Source organism: Schistocerca americana, chromosome 1 (assembly GCF_021461395.2).
Source record: "Schistocerca americana isolate TAMUIC-IGC-003095 chromosome 1, iqSchAmer2.1, whole genome shotgun sequence".
Taxonomy (NCBI): Eukaryota; Metazoa; Arthropoda; class Insecta; order Orthoptera; family Acrididae; genus Schistocerca; species Schistocerca americana.
The window spans coordinates 637,821,912-637,840,360 of record NC_060119.1 but is presented as its reverse complement, the minus strand read 5'-3'; the positions used below and the strand labels follow the sequence as shown (position 1 = coordinate 637,840,360).

The window sequence follows — 18,449 nt, the reverse complement described above, 5'->3', positions numbered from 1 at the left end:
AGCAACATAATGTCCCAGCAACTTGTCATTTAAGCGTCTCTGGACAAAATCTTTTTAATAGTTCATAGAGGAACAAAGGAGCGAGGCCTAACACTGAGATCAACTTTACAAGTCAATTATTATTTACCTGCAAATATAATGCATTTGCTCTTAGTGCATATTTCAACATTTTTCAATCTATAATACACTCCTGGAAATCGAAAAAAGAACACATTGACACCGGTGTGTCAGACCCACCATACTTGCTCCGGACACTGCGAGAGGGCTGTACAAGCAATGATCACACGCACGGCACAGCGGACACACCAGGAACCGCGGTGTTGGCCGTCGAATGGCGCTAGCTGCGCAGCATTTGTGCACCGCCGCCGTCAGTGTCAGCCAGTTTGCCGTGGCATACGGAGCTCCATCGCAGTCTTTAACACTGGTAGCATGCCGCGACAGCGTGGACGTGAACCGTATGTGCAGTTGACGGACTTTGAGCGAGGGCGTATAGTGGGCATGCAGGAGGCCGAGTGGACGTACCGCCGAATTGCTCAACACGTGGGGCGTGAGGTCTCCACAGTACATCGATGTTGTCGCCAGTGGTCGGCGGAAGGTGCACGTGCCCATCGACCTGGGACCGGACCGCAGCGACGCACGGATGCACGCCAAGACCGTAGGATCCTATGCAGTGCCGTAGGGGACCGCACCGCCACTTCCCAGCAAATTAGGGACACTGTTGCTCCTGGGGTATCGGCGAGGACCATTCGCAACCGTCTCCATGAAGCTGGGCTACGGTCCCGCACACCGTTGGGGCGTCTTCCGCTCACGCCCCAACATCGTGCAGCCCGCCTCCAGTGGTGTCGCGACAGGCGTGAATGGAGGGACGAATGGAGACGTGTCATCTTCAGCAATGAGAGTCGCTTCTGCCTTGGTGCCAATGATGGTCGCATGCGTGTTTGGCGCCGTGCAGGTGAGCGCCACAATCAGGACTGCATACGACCGAGGCACACAGGGCCAACACCCGGCATCATGGTGTGGGGAGCGATCTCCTACACTGGCCGTACACCACTGGTGATCGTCGAGGGGACACTGAATAGTGCACGGTACATCCAAACCGTCATCGAACCCATCGTTCTACCATTCCTAGACCGGCAAGGGAACTTGCTGTTCCAACAGGACAATGCACGTCCGCATGTATCCCGTGCCACCCAACGTGCTCTAGAAGGTGTAAGTCAACTACCCTGGCCAGCAAGATCTACGGTTCTGTCCCCCATTGAGCATGTTTGGGACTGGATGAAGCGTCGTCTCACGCGGTCTGCACGTCCAGCACGAACGCTGGTCCAACTGATGCGCCAGGTGGAAATGGCATGGCAAGCCGTTCCACAGGACTACATCCAGCATCTCTACGATCGTCTCCATGGGAGAATAGCAGCCTGCATTGCTGCGAAAGGTGGATATACACTGTACTAGTGCCGACATTGTGCATGCTCTGTTGCCTGTGTCTATGTGCCTGTGGTTCTGTCAGTGTGATCATGTGATGTATCTGACCCCAGGAATGCGTCAATAAAGTTTTCCCTTCCTGGGACAATGAATTCACGATGTTCTTATTTCAATTTCCAGGAGTGTATTTATATTTATTTATGGACATTTAAGTAAGGGATGTGCATTATAAATGGGAAGTAAAATGAAGGTCTAGCACAAGTTGTTATATGTTGCATATTGTTAAATGTTGGCCACATAATTGGTCACCACAATGACAAATTGTATGAACATGTTCCAAGTGTTGCATCATATACTTGTAAATATACTTAACACAAATGTTGATATATTCACCGATTTTTACCAAACATTATTTATGGCATATATGATTAACAAATTGCTGTGAGATTATGAAATGAAAATTCCAAAGAATACCTTGTCTTAGATGAGCCTAGTTATCATATTGTGGTAGCTTTTCAAAGTTGTGCAATTTAGTTCTGTTACTGCAAAAGAAACATTAATTTTCTGTAAGGTAGCTGCTCGTAGGATGGAAATAGAATGCACATTTAAAAGTGTGCAAAACCAGGAAGAATAACATGTTGCCATCTTTAGTATCACCAGTTGTTAATAATGCAATACCCTTGTACAGGGCACTGAACAGTGTAACTTATATAGTGGTACTCCATCCTCTGAAATAAGGAAAGAAATTTAATTGTTAACTTTAATGAACTGTCTCACACCAGTTCATGTTCCATAAAAAAAGTAGACCTCTGGTAGTGAACAATCAAATGGGTAGGCACACTGCGGAGAATTGTCGCTAGCTGTGAACAATCAAATGGGCTGGCGCAGCAGAGCCTTGTGATCTGTCAGCCTTTCCTTACATGACTGCCAAACTCATTCATGTAGCGTCAGCCAGAACTTACTTCACAAACTGCATGAAAATATAATGTTGTGGCAATACATAGTCACTAGGTGCAGGTACCTCAGGTGCAACTAAAGTGCTTGTAGCCAAAAGCTAATAATGGAAATAGGCTTCCATTTTATGTGTATCCTGTTAACATTCCAAGAATCCCCACAGACTTCAGGTTTTCAGATAACTTTACATCAGGCTTGCAGTGCTGATTTATTGCTCGCAGCCAACAAAATTTTAGGAAAAGCTTGTAATAAGATTGATATTGTCCTTTAATTTTTAACCAAAGAACAATTATGGCTGATACCCACAGATAACTTGTGGATATCCACAACTGTGCATCATTTTATCTGCAAGGTAACTATTACTGTGGATATCCACATCAGCACAGACAAATATGGACAAGTGTATTTCAGAAAATTCTGATACTGACTGCAATTAATAATCATTCCTGTAAAACAACATTTTGACCAGAGTGCAGAATGTTATCCATAAAAGGAGTTACAGTCAGATAAATATTGAATACGTTCAGTACTGAATTAGTGGAAATTTTTTTATCCATTTTCAAGCCTAACTTTGATATAACTTTTCAAAAAAAGGAAAGTAATTACCAGAAGTACAGACAGATTCAAAAACTGAGTTACATATTATATTAGGTTGTTCATATATTGTTCTTAGAACAAACCTGTCTTAAATTTTTATACTGAAGAATTATAGAGACCTATTAGAACTACAAAAGTTGTTAGAGTTAAATTATATGTTATTCTGGAAATAGTGAATGCCATGTCTGACTATAGGATTAGCAACTCTATTATTTTGCAGATGTTACTGCTGGTGAAACTATAAACCCTCCAAAGTCACCTGGTCAAGTTATGTTTGAAAATTCCTTAGGTCATGAGTTGTATGTTAAGACCCACATGTCTTATGCTCCGGGTGAACAAGTGAATCGAAAGTAAGTTTCTCTGCGTTCTATTACTTCTTTTGTTTTCTCTTATAGTTCTAAGTAATATACACTGCCAGAAAAAAAAATCTGTCACCCTTTTAGAGGTTTTCAGTTCACTCAGGATTTATTGTTGCAACAGTGCACATGGAGTACGTGAAATGATTACATTTACAGACCAATGGCACAAGCAGTCCAGGTCTAAGGTACCTAGTAATTGACCCATGGTGAAATACCCACATTAGTACATCATGTAGCCTCCAAGGGCAGCAATACAAGTGCTGACACTGGCAACCAGTTGATTGCACACATGACAAATAGTGTCCTAAGATACATTACACCACACCTGCTCAACCTGTTCATATAGTTTTGTGAGAGTTGTTAGTTGAGGGGTTGCACGAGCCACTTCTTATCCCATCACATCCCACATGTGCTCAACTGGAGACAAGTCCAGAGATCATGTTGGCCACAGAAATTACTGCACATCTTGCAGAGCACATTGAGTTTCATGGGTGGGCAGTGTTTGGGTGAGCCTTATCCTGTTCAAATCACACATGACCTTCCTGTTGCGAGAATAACAAAAGAATGGGTGTAAAAATATTCTGAATGTACCATGCACTGGTTAGTGTCCCATCCAGGAACACCAAATGTGAATGAGAGATGTGGCTTATTGCAACCAAGACCATAAGGCTTGGGGTAGGGTCAGTGTGTCATGGAGGAATGCATTCTGTGAAGTGGCACTCAACAGGTTTACACTTGCATTCAGGCAGAATCTCTTTTCATCACTGAAGACCATGATGATGCGCCATTCCATGTTCCAAGCGATCCATTGATGGCACCAGTGCACATTGATGCTGTTGTGGAAGATAGGCTGGAGGTGCACATGCCCATAGCGCCAGTGCTAATAACTGGTTTGCAACAGATTGTGTTGACACGACTGGGCTAACGAGCCCTTTTATTTGTGCTATGGTATCTGTATGCTCTGCCACTGCTGCCCCTTACAATACAATGATCCTGGCAGGTGTCTGTGTTGCATGGATGTTAGAACCTTGTCTATGGGTGTGAGAATGTTCACATGACCACTGATACCAGCATTGTTGCACAACTGATGCAGCACAGCCAACTTGCGTGACAGTTCTCTGAAAGGGCCGTCCTGCCATATGGAAGTTCACAATTTGACCTCTTTCAAACTCTCTCAGTTGGCTGTAGGAAGCACAAGTGTGTGTTCATTGCATTGTTGCCTGCTTGCTTCAAACTTTAGCACCACATTGAGCCATCTGGCTGTGAACATTCCCTATTAAAGGATAGACATAGATGGTAGCTATGCCACTATGCTATATGTTGGCAGGCAAAATTAAAATCATTACTTCTCTATCCCTGAGGTGGCATAAACAATCATCGGATCAATATCAACATGGTCTTTCAAGGTGAAGCAATTTCTTTTTTTTCTGGCAGTGTATATCTAAAATGATACCACTCACTGTTTTATTTACTATTCGTGTAAAGTTTTTGCAAAAGAAATCATATATCATAAATTGTTAATTTATTTAAATTATTATAATTTATCAAAAAGAATAATCTTCAGGGATATAGAACAAGTTGATGTGTACATTCACAAAGAGAAGTAACTCTGTAACGGATTTCAGTGCTTGGTGTTCAGTGATCTGTCTTCACAACAGACACTGATAATTTATTTTAAGTAAGCTGAGTTGAATATCTCATCCATATCTAGAGTTATAAAATATTATGCATTTTATTATTTCGTTGATGACCTCATTGCCTTCTGTGAGATATGATACTATTTCTGATATGAAGGAACATTAACTGGTGAAAGGATTGTGTTATTCAGGTGGCTTCCAATTACTGTTCAATGAAATAAAGGTTACGAAGTTTACTAATATTTTCACATACTGAATGATTAACAAAAGATACTTCTGTCCTCACCAGTATTACAAGAACATGTTATCCCCATTTGTAACAGCTCTTCTGACAAGTTTAAAAATTTCTTGGATTCAGAAGTTTGTTGGTGATTTTCTTAAACTTTATCATGCATTGTTGAAGGCTACATTTTACTCTAAGTAAACCTGTGCCTGTCCTTTCATGTATAATATGGAACTGTGTGCAGAATAATACACACTACTCAAAAGAAATGATGACAACTCAAGATGGTTACATCATTACTTCATGCAGAACAGTTGATTCTCAAACATTGCTGTTATTGCTGCTCCATTTCAAAATAAAGAATGAACATTACTGCTGCATTTTCAATTATGCAAAAATATACCAGTGTTTATACAGTACTGACCAAATTCCCCAAATGGTATTAAATACATTCAAAAAATTAGATACGTGGTTTGATTTAAATGGGTTAAAATTAAAACATGGAAAAGAGTCAGTTAAAGCAGTTTAAAACAAAACAAGCACAATTAAATGACATTCCGGCCAGTCACAGAAACCAGGATTTGCTGGAAGCTAGCTGTGTGAAATATCTAGGAATGCAACTGGAGAAAAATCTATCATGGGCCTCACATACATAGTACCTTGCAGATAAATTATATAGCCTAGCATTTGCAATGAGGGTATTGTACAATGCTACCAGTGTGTGCATAAGAGTAGTAGTATATCACAGCTTCTTTGAGTCAGTAATAAGGTATGGAATTGTATTTTGGGGAACTCAAACCATATGTGTTGAATGTTAAAACTTCAGAAAACCATCATTAGAAAAATGCACAAAGTAGGGTGAAGAAATTCATGTCACCCACTCCTAAAAAATCTAAGTATATTAAGTGTTCCCCCACTATACATCTGTGAGCTGATTGTCTTTGTGCACAGTAACCCTAATTTATTTGTAGCAAATCATTTTCAACCTGATTACAACAGTAGGAATCAAAATAATTTTATGCTGCCCACCCACCATTTAAAACTTTATGCTCAAACTCCACATTATATGGGTACAAAAATTTATAACAAAGTGAAAGGAAGACAATTGCTCAGCATAAATTTAGAAACAATCAGAAAAGCCTTATATGATAAACTAGTGCAGAAATGTTACTATTTAGTTGAAGAGTTCATGAACGACAACCTGAAAATTTGAGCAGGCGAGTAGAAGTACTTAGTACTGTTCATTTTTAAAAGATTTTTGCCTTTGAAGAAAAATTATTAATTGCTTAATCCATTAATTATTCCATACAGTATATTCTATTACTCATATTATAAGGAAAATTGTAAACCAATTTTTGTGTTTTGACGAGTCTCCTATACATTAAGTCAATGACTTGAAATAGTATGTTATGAGACAATAAACTTCTATTCTATTCAGGGTTACTAACTGCTGCAGAAAACCCCTCTCCAGTAGATTTGAAATAATTTGGTTCTGCTTACTTTAACAAATGTTTCTACATAGTCAGTAAAAAGCACTACAAGGAGGTGTTTCAAGTATTCACTTTTTTATTAACTTCGTTGTGTTGAAAACACAACCTTTGCAAAATCTCTCTTTACAGAAACTTCAGTGCATCATTTGTAACTGCTTCCAGCATTACTCCTACTCTTCTGTACTATCTTTTTAGAAATATTTTACATGCAATATGCAGCAAGCTTATATCCCTGTATAATATGAGGTGGCATCAAAAGCATTTTCCTTCCATGAGTGGAGTCTTATTTTAAAGATAGGAAACTGAGAGTCACATTAACAAATTATACTATAACTGTGAAACTAATTTCAAAGTGGGGAAACATTCAGTGTGGTGGTGAACTGCAAGATTTGGTACTTGACCCACTCCTGTTGAAGTACTATTCAAAAACTGCAATATGCACTGATGGTGCTAACTGACAAAGAGTCGAAACACGTCAGTTACAAGCACATCCAGAAGAATAATGGAACAAGCCTACAACTAGATCACAGCAAACAATGTATCATTTAATTTTGTGAAGATTCACATTATTTATTCATCCCAACAAGATTAGGGTTATTAGGCTCTTTCTTTCATCCAATTAATCATTCTCTATGGAAAATCCAGGGTGGAATGTACCAATAGTTTGAAAACAATAGTTGCTGCTCACCATATAGTGGAGATGCTGAGTCACAAATAGGCACAATGATAAAGCTGCCAGGAAGTGAGCTTTTTGCCAACAAAGCCTTTGTTGAAAATAGACAACATACATGCAAACACTCAGCAAACACAACTCACACACACATGAGCACAGCCCCTGGCAGCCAGGTGGTGGAGGAACCCAGGGGTAAGGAGGAGGCTGTGAAGGGGAGGGGAAGGGATAACAGGGTAGGGGTGGGGGATGGTAAACTGCTGCTAGTTGGAGCATGCAGGGACAAGGTGGAGAGAGGGTAGGGCAGCTAGGTGCAGTCGGGATGTAGACAAAGGTTGGGGGAGAGGGTGAGGCAGGGGTAGCAGAAAAGGATATAAGTAAAAAGACTGGGTATGTTGATGGAATAGAGGCCTGTATAGTGCTGGAATGGGAACAAGAAAGGGGCTATATCGGTAAGGACAATGACTAATGGAGGTTGAGTCCAGGAGGGTTATGGGAACATACAATATGTTGCAGAGAAAGTTTCCACCTCCGCAATTCAGAAAATCTGGTACTGGTGGGAAGGATCCAGATAGCACAGGCTGTGAAGTATCTCCACTATATGGTGAGTAGCAACTACCCTTTTCATAAGTATTCTCTTTATTTTACCTTATGTTCATTATGATACACATGTTATATGATGTCCTGTATCTCATGTAGAAGCCAATGCTTTAAAATAACTATGACACAAACAGTGGCCATACTAGCAACTATAGCAAAATTTAAAACAGAGTTGATACTCATTAGTGAAAAGTGTAATAAGAAAGACAGATTACTGGCAGGTAAATCTACACTGAGGACACTGGCAGCAATTGACATGAGAAATGGAAGTGGAAGTATAGAGGCAGCTCCTGTCGTGGTATGGTCCTAGCCAGTGTACTATTGGCTAACATCGTCTCACAGCCTTCTCTGTAGCTACATTCCATGCCAACCTGCTGGCACTCAGTGTTATGCCGCAATATCCCCCCAACCCCCCTCCCACCAATGTGACACACCATCATCATGTAGGGAGTGCAACAACGGTGGGGGATTCCGGATGATGGTCACTGCACTGGACCAGAAGCTGTGGCTGCATGGGATGTCAAGCTTCCAGTCGTATCCCGCCATCCAGCCTTCGCTCTGGCAGAAACTTGCTCCAGAAAATGACCAGAAGGGTATGTGTCCACCTCCAAAAGCCAATAACAAGATGGGGTGGGCGTCGGTGGCTGTGGTGTGCATGAGTCCAGCTCCATTGGTGGGATGCGAGGAGGCAGAGGAGTCGAAGCCTTTGTCTCCATAGGATCATCCCGTGGTGTCATGATAACACCCTCTGGTGGCTGCTGTGGCCACACTGTACTCGGGATCCATAAATCTGGGGAAAGAGACACAGGCAGATCACCATGCACATGACATTGGGGAAGCTGATTGTGATGTCGGTGCTGCACACTATCTGGACCTGAAATAAGATACATGCAAGCGCCAAGTCAACGGACGATCTCAACTCATGGCCACCATCTGCTGCCACTAAAAATATCCTGTAAAAGACAATATCATGCCACACGATGCAATACTTCTGGGCTTCCTTTGACAGCAGGAGGAAGATGGAGCACTGTCCGATGGCGGCAACCTTGAAGCAATTTCACCAGCGATGGTCCATTCATGGGTGTGAACAATAGGAGGCAAGAAACAGTTGCAATGCTTGATTACTGGTGGGTGCAGAGTGAAGTTTGGCCATCTGCTGCTTGAAGGTTCTGAAAAAAAACGTTCTACTTTGCTGTTTGACTGTGGATTGAATGGTGCGCTAGTTAGATGCTGTATTCCATTGCTTTCACAGAATCTTTCAAATTCATTTGATGTGAACTGAGGGCTGTTGCCTGACACTATGACTTCTGGTAAACCTTTAAGGCAGAAAGTAGAGGACAATACTTGAATTTGCTACATAACATTGGCCCAACAAAAGGAAACTTGCTAAATGAGTCAACCACAATCAACCAACGAGCATTCCAAAAAGGTCCCGCAAAGTCCATGTGGACACATTACCATGGTGATTGCGACTTAGCCAAGCAGAGAATTTTTGTGGTGGAGCTAATTGATTTTCCAGGCATGCATGACACTGTGATGTCATATGTTCTATATGGGTGACCTTACCCTGCCAAGTGCATTGTCGAGATGCAAACTGTTTTGTATGAACAATCCCCTGGTGTCCTTGGTGAATTAACTACAATACTTCTTTTTGCAAAGCTTTAGGGATCAACACACAACTGCCATTTTGAACTAAAATCACACCTTTCTGTACAGTGAGGCTATGGTGATGTGCAGAGTATCGGTGCACTACAAAGTTCTTTATGCTGAGCAAGAAACGAGGCCAAGATGTGCGAATGTATGGTAACAAAATGTTCACTTCTGAATCAGCTTCCATGGCCTGTGCAATTTTCCTATAGTTCAGCGGGAAAGATTGAAGCAATTCTGAATCCTGAGCATTGATGTGGCAATAAAATGCAGCAGAAGCATCAAGTCTGTATCAGGGGTCATCAATATGATGGCTTTTGCAAATGCCAAGTACAGTTACAAACATAAAATACATTTAGATCTTAGCCTTACAGGTAGTAATTAAACAGTAAATTGATTCTTGTCAAAATACGTTACATCTTACACATATTATTTTTTAATACATTATTTTACAGTTCTTAAATTTAACAACCGAAAATTCGTTGAGTGAATAGAGACACTTTTCAATTTAGAATTCTTTTAGTTTTGATTTGAATTGCTTTTTGTTATTGTTTTTCATGCACTCTGGCAGTTTATTATACCATATCAGTCCATTAGTATATGGGCTCTGGTCTGTCATTTTTAATCTTGTTCTTTGTCGGTAGTAATTCTCTTTGGACCTGTTGTTGTGGTCATGTATATCACTACATTTAGTCACTTCAGTTTTGTGTGAGACAAAAAAGTAATTAATTTATAAAGATACAAAGAGTATATGGTGAAGTAATTGTGTTGTCTGAAAACATCACGGCAAGATTCTTTATAGCCTAGTCGTAACCCTCTTTTTTGTAGCAATAGTACTCGGTTAAGGTGAATGCATCTGCATTACCATGTTGAGCTGTTGGATGATGCACAATTCATACTGGTATTGAGACAACAACAAAGCCCATCATTGCAATTTTTGGGCAGTTCGTACAGGAACCGCTATCGGTGGATGAAACAAAGACTGCAATGGCTTGTGATCTGTCACTGAGTAAGATTGTCTGCTATACAAATAGTGGTGAATTTGGTGACACCAAACACAGTAGCCAAAGCCTTTTTCTCCATTGATTGCATTTGATGTGAAAGCAGTAGACCTGTCTTTATCACCAATTTTGTGCAAAAACACTGCACTGGTTCCATAAGAGGAAGCGTCAACTTGCAATACAACTGGTTTGTCAGGATCAAAGTGAACTAAGCATCAATCCCTGAGCAATGCATCTTTATGTTTTTGAAATGTTACTTGGCACTCATCTGTCCAAACAAAGAGGACATTTTTGAGATGCATCTGATGCAATGGAGCCATGATTTGTGCAGCATTCAAATGGCTCTGAGCCCCCAGAACTTAGAACTACTCAAACCTAACTAACCTAAGGGCATCACACACATCCATGCCCGAGGCAGGATTCGAACCTGCGACCGTAGCGGTTGCACTGTTCCAGACTGAAGCGCCTAGAACTGCTCAGCCACACCGGCCGGCATGCAGCATTCGGTATGAACTAAATATAATAGTTCATTTTCCCTAAAACTGACCACAATTCTGTGACATTGAAAGTAAATGGCAAATCCTATATGGATAACAAATGTGACTGAAGATGATGTTCCCCTTGACTTTTTATGACATGACCAAGATACTGCAACTCAGGATTAAAAAAATCACACTTGTCCAGTCTACTCTTTAGTCCTGCATCAGATAACACATGAAACAAAGTATGCAAATTTGCAATATGTTCTTCAGGTGTATGAACTGCTATGACAATATTGTTCAAATAGTGTGAACAGTTTGGCTCTTGTGCAGTCAGTTGTTCCAAACACCGTTGGAAAATAGCAGGTGTGGAAGCAATACCGAAAGGCAAATGCAAATATTTAAACAAGCCCAAATGAGTATTTACTACACACACTTTTTGAGGTTCTTCATCAAGCAGTATTTGAAGATATGCATTGCACAAATCAGTTTTTGAAAAGTAGCGTCCAGCACCTAATCTGTCTATGAGATCCTCTAGCTGTGGCAATGGAATAAGTATCAATCACTGTTTGTGGGTTGACTGTAGACTTAAAGTCAACACAGAGGCGAATGCAACACAGAGGCAAATGAAACCTGAAGGTTTGGGGAGCAAAATCAGTGGACTTGCCCATTGAGTAGCTTGTATGGGTGCAATAGCTCTGCTATCTTGCAAATCTTTAAGTTCAGCAGCGACTTTGTCCCCGTAATGCAATGGGAACAGATCTGGCCTGCTAAATTTTGGCTGAGGATTGACTTTCAGAGTAATATGAGCAACAAAATTGTTAGCCTTTTCTAAACTTTCAGAAAATACTTTTGGGAATTCTTTTAGCAAGCTAGCTACAATGTCTTGTGCATGGAATGCAGACACTGACAACAGATTGACCTGAATGTTAAAGCCAAACAAATCAAATAATCAAATGAATCAAGACCAAGTATGTTCTCACAGTCATATGATTGTAGCACCGTAAAAGTCACTGTTCACATATGCGAGTGATACATGTCAGCCAAAGTACATTTTCTGAGAACAGGAATGTCTTATCCATTATAAGCCATCAGCTGCATGCTAGTTTTAGACAGGCATGGGGAGCCTAACATTTCATATGTGTGATGATTTAGCAGTGTGACAGAGATACCTGTGTCAAACTGAAATTTCACATGTTTCCCACAAGAAGTAATTGAACAAAATGTTTATTGCCATATCACTGAAGAAACTGCACACTTGCTAGTTTTGCGAATGCCTGTAGTAGACTTTGTATATACTGCATTAATGACATGGGCCTTGTGACTAGATTTTTTTGAGTGGGCCAAATTCTTACGTTTGTTCCATTGCAAACATATGGACTGTACATGTATTTTCCTGCCATAAGCATAACACTGAGCTTGTCGGGATGGGCAGTCTTGGCATTTGTGCCGTGAATAACACTGAGGACCAGACTTAATTCTGTTTGCCTGTGTACCTACCTGCTTATGTGGTGTGGAGCATTGTTTACTCAGCGTGGTGAGTGCAAACTGCCGCTGCTGTATGGGCTAACCTGAAATTACTGGTATATCAGAGCACCGCTTAAATAATTTGATGATTCAGAGGCTTTCTTTACCAGGACACAGATTAGCTGGCTGTTTTTCAAGGGCTTCCTTATGGAGTGGGGGAGCAGCTATGTACGTAAAAAACAGTGTTCCATTTGAGCCCATAGACATATCATGACACTGCACTGAACAGATATTTGAATGTTGTGCAAGGGTAGTTGAATTTAGTGAAATTAAACTTCTAATTGTTTTTGTTTACAGGTCCCCTAACTCTGATTTCAGAGCATTTTTGTTCAAGCTAGAGGGGGTTCTTGATTCACGTTGTAGGAAATACCAGAAATTAGTTATATGTGGTGACTTCAATACAAAATTTGTATATGATGGTGCAAGAAAAAGGATGTTGGTAGAGCTCCTAAATTCATATGATCTGATGCAGACCGTATTTTTTCCAATTAGGGTGCAGGCGAACAGTAGTACAGCCATAGACAATATTTTTATTCATTCTTCATTACTAGATGGGCATTCTGTTAGTAAAAGGGTGAATGGCCTTTCAGACCATGATGCACAAGTTTTAACTCTAAAAGGCTTTTGTACTCAAACAAATGTAACATATAATCACAAACTATGTAGGAAAGTTATCCTTGTCAAGGAACAAGAGTGGCAGGGTGCTTATAGTGCCGATGACATAGATGATAAATATAATGCTTTCCTTAACACATTTCTGATGCTCTTTGAGAGTTGCCTTCCATTAGGACGTTCTAAATGGGATACTAGCAGTGATAGGCAGCCTGGGTGGCTGACTAGTGGGATAAGGATATCATGTAGAACAAAGCGGGAATTATATCAGAATGTTAGAAGTAGTCACAATCAAGCTACAGTGGCCCATTACAAACAGTTTTGTAAGGTGCTTTAAAATATTATTAGGAAGGCAAAGGGTATGTGGTATGCAAATAGAATAGCTAATTCACAGGATAAAATTAAAACCATATGGTCAGTTGTGAAGGAAGTGTCTGGTCAGCCGCACAATGTTGACGATGTAAAGTCAGTTCGTAGTAAAAATATTTCTGTTACTGATAAATCACATATATGTACAGTATTTAACAATCATTTTATGAGCATTGCTGGTACATTAAAGAAAAAATTTAGTTTCAACAGGGAATCGTATAACTTTCTTGGCAAATGCCTTTCTGAGATTGATGCCTGAAATACTCCTCTGTTATACAGACAAGGGGGAGATTGAGTCAATAATTAAATCACTGAAGACTAAGGCTTCTCATGAATATGATGGAGTGCCTAGTAGAATATTAAAGTACTGTGCTGCACATCTTAGACCTGTATTTAGCCGTATTTGTTATTTTTCCTTTAGGAATGGTCCATATCCTGAACAATTAAAGTACTCAGTAGTAAAGCCGCTTTATAAAAAGGGAGAAAGGGATAATGTAGACAACCTTACATCAACTTCCATGCCATCTGTGTTTGCTAAAGTTATTGAAAAGGCTGTGTGTGTAAGGATAGTGGATCATTTTATATCACACGATTCACTTTCAGATGTACAGTTCGGCTTTAGAAGTCATTTAACAACTGAAAATGCTATATTCTCTTTTCTCCGTGAAGTACTGGATGGGTTAAACAAAAGGTTTCGAATGCTAGGCATATATTTTGATTTAACTAAGGCATTTGATTGCATTGATCACAAAATATTGCTCCAGAAGTTGGCTCACTACCGAATATGGGGAGTAGCTCACAGTAGGTTCACGTCTTACTTTAGCAACAGACAGCAAAACATCATTATTCACAATGATGAGAATGGCTGTGATGTGGGGTCTGAGTGGGGTACAGTCAAGTGGGGGAGGTGGGGGGGGGGGGGGCAGGGATCAGTTTCTTATTTATATAAATGATATGCTCTCTTTATTACGGGTAACTCTAAAGTATTTCTGTTTGCTGATGACACTAGCTTGGTAGTAAGGGATGTCGTGTGCAACATTGGCTCAGTTTCAAATAGTGCAGTTCAAGACCTAAGTTCATGGCCTGTAGAAGATAAACTAAATAAATCATAGTAAGACTCAGTTTTTACAGTTTCTAACACACAATTCAACAAAATATGACATTTCAATTTCACAGAATGGGCATATGATTAGTGAAACTGAACAGTTCAAATTTCTAGTTGTTCAGATAAATGATATTCTCCCTTTATTACAGGTAACTCTAAAGTATTTCTGTTTGCTGATGACACTAGCTTGGTAGTAAGGGATGTCGTGTGCAACATTGGCTCAGTTTCAAATAGTGCAGTTCAAGACCTAAGTTCATGGCCTGTAGAAAATAAACTAATGATAAATCACAGTAAGACTCAGTTTTTACAGTTTCTAACACACAATTCAACAAAATATGACATTTCAATTTCATAGAATGGGCATATGATTAGTGAAACTGAACAGTTCAAATTTCTAGTTGTTCAGATAGATAGTAAACTGCTATGGAAAGCCCATGTTCAGTATCTTGTTCAAAGACTTAATGCTGCCATTTTTACTATTTGAACAGTATCTGAAATGAGTGATCGTTGGACGCAAAAATTAATCTACTTTGCTTATTTTCATTCGCTTATGGCATATGGTATTATACACTCCTGGAAATGGAAAAAAGAACACATTGACACCGGTGTGTCAGACCCACCATACTTGCTCCGGACACTGCGAGAGGGCTGTACAAGCAATGATCACACGCACGGCACAGCGGACACACCAGGAACCGCGGTGTTGGCCGTCGAATGGCGCTAGCTGCGCAGCATTTGTGCACCGCCGCCGTCAGTGTCAGCCAGTTTGCCGTGGCATACGGAGCTCCATCACAGTCTTTAACACTGGTAGCATGCCACGACAGCGTGGACGTGAACCGTATGTGCAGTTGACGGACTTTGAGCGAGGGCGTATAGTGGGCATGCGGGAGGCCGGGTGGACGTACCACCGAATTGCTCAACACGTGGGGCGTGAGGTCTCCACAGTACATCGATGTTGTAGCCAGTGGTTGGCGGAAGGTGCACGTGCACCTGGGACCGGACCGCAGCGACGCACGGATGCACGCCAAGACCGTAGGATCCTACGCAGTGCCGTAGGGGACGGCACCACCACTTCCCAGCAAATTAGGGACACTGTTGCTCCTGGGGTATCGGCGAGGACCATTCGCAACCGTCTCCATGAAGCTGGGCTACGATCCCGCACACCGTTAGGCCGTCTTCCGCTCACGCCCCAACATCGTGCAGCCCGCCTCCAGTGGTGTCGCAACAGGCATGAATGGAGGGACGAATGGAGACGTGTCGTCTTCAGCGATGAGAGTCGCTTCTGCCTTGGTGCCAATGATGGTCGTATGCATGTTTGGCGCCGTGCAGGTGAGCGCCACAATCAGGACTGCATACGACTGAGGCACACAGGGCCAACACCCGGCATCATGGTGTGGGGAGTGATCTCCTACACTGGCCGTACACCACTGGTGATTGTCGAGGGGACACTGAATAGTGCACGGTACATCCAAACCATCATCGAACTCATCGTTCTACCATTCCTAGACCGGCAAGGGAACTTGCTGTTCCAACAGGACAATGCACGTCCGCATGTATCCCGTGCCACCCAACGTGCTCTAGAAGGTGTAAGTCAACTACCCTGGCCAGCAAGATCTCCGGATCTGTCCCCCATTGAGCATGTTTGGGACGGGATGAAGCGTCGTCTCACGCGGTCTGCACGTCCAGCACGAACGCTGGTCCAACTGAGGCGCCAGGTGGAAATGGCATGGCAAGCCGTTCCACAGGACTACATCCAGCATCTCTACGATCGTCTCCATGGGAGAATAGCAGCCTGCATTGCTGCGAAAGGTGGATATACACTGTACTAGTGCCGACATTGTGCATGCTCTGTTGCCTGTGTCTATGTGCCTGTGGTTCTGTCAGTGTGATCATGTGATGTATCTGACCCCAGGAATGTGTCAATAAAGTTTCCCCTTCCTGGGACAATGAATTCACGGTGTTCTTATTTATATATATATAACTGCCTGTGTGTGTGTATATATATATATATATATATATATATATATATATATATATATATATATATATAAACCACCTGTTTCTGAGCTCCCGGGATTGGAATGACTCCTTACCCTCTCCCTTAAAACCCACATCCTTTCGTCTTTCCCTCTCCTTCCCTCTTTCCTGATGAAGAAACCGTTTGTTGCAAAAGCTTGAATTTTGTGTGTATGTTTGTGTTTGTTTATATGTATATATATATATAAAATCCTAAAAGGATATTTTTGGCTCAGAAATATTATTTTTGGATCATAAATATTATTTTTGGCTCAGAAACAGGTGGTTTTATATATATATATATATATATATATATATATATATATATATATATATATATATATATAAAACAAAGATGAGGTGACTTACCGAACAAAAGCGCTGGCAGGTCGATAGACACACAAACAAACACAAACATACACACAAAATTCAAGCTTTCGCAACAAACTGTTGCCTCATCAGGAAAGAGGGAAGGAGAGGGGAAGACGAAAGGAAGTGGGTTTTAAGGGAGAGGGTAAGGAGTCATTCCAATCCCGGGAGCGGAAAGACTTACCTGCGTGTGTGCGAGTGGTATACCTGTCCATTTTCCCCCTAAGGTAAGTCTTTCCGCTCCCGGCATTGGAATGACTCCTTACCCTCTCCCTTAAAACCCACTTCCTTTCGTCTTCCCCTCTCCTTCCCTCTTTCCTGATGAGGCAACAGTTTGTTGCGAAAGCTTGAATTTTGTGTGTATGTTTGTGTTTGTTTGTGTGTCTATCGACCGGCCAGCGCTTTTGTTCGGTAAGTCACCTCATCTTTGTTTTTATATATAATTTTTCCCACGTGGAATGTTTCCTTCCATTTTATATATATATATATATATATATATATATATATATATATATATATATATATATATATACCACCTGTTTCTGAGCCAAAAATATCCTTTTAGGAAGGAAGAGTTACCCACACCCATATCCAACCGCACATACACAGACACAAGCAGACATTTGTACAGGCCTGTACCTGCTGCATCCATTTTCAATAAGCTACCACTCAAATTCAAAAATCTTAGCTGTAATCCATGCATTTTCAAATCGAAACTGAAGTGTTTTCTCATGGTCACTCCTTCTATTATGTTGAGAAGTTCCTTGAAAAATTAAGCTGATTCTTGTTGTATTGTTGATTGCATTTGCTTAATGTTATGGACTGACATTTTTTGGTTTCATAAACATTTTGTTTTTATCTGTTATTACTTTTTTGTTGTAATTTCATGTACTGACATGTTCTATGATCTTGGAGGTTTGCTCCGCAATTTGGTCCTACAGAACTTGACATGTAAATAAATAAAATAAATAAATAGAAAAGTATTTACATAGATACATATTATAGCACATAGGAGCTGTGGAAAGTATAAATTAAGTACACTGAAGTACAATCATTACAGGCATTTTTAAGGAAATGACATTAATAAAATTGTATGACAACAATTATGTTACAATTTTATCTACACTACTGGACATTAAAATTGCTGCACCACAAAGATGACGTGCTACAGACGTGAAATTTAACCGACAGGAAGAAGATGCTGTGATATGCAAATGATTAGCATTTCAGGCCATTCACACAAGGTTGGCACCAGTGGCGACACCTACAACGTGCTGACATGAGGAAAATTTCCAACCAATTTCTCATACACAAACAGCAGTTGACAGGCATTGCCTGGTGAAACGTTGTTGTGATGCCTTGTGTAAGGCGG

The 18,449-nt window shown here is 40.9% G+C and overlaps 1 protein-coding gene across 1 annotated transcript in view; it reads left to right on the top strand.

The window, feature by feature from the left end:
* LOC124607584 (EF-hand domain-containing family member B) overlaps positions 1-18,449 on the top strand; it is a 367,336-nt gene that overhangs the window by 237,880 nt on the left and 111,007 nt on the right. The window contains exon 4 of the mRNA XM_047139916.1: positions 3,194-3,323. Coding sequence (XP_046995872.1) covers positions 3,194-3,323 — 130 coding nt within the window. The remainder of the gene's footprint in view (positions 1-3,193; positions 3,324-18,449) is intronic.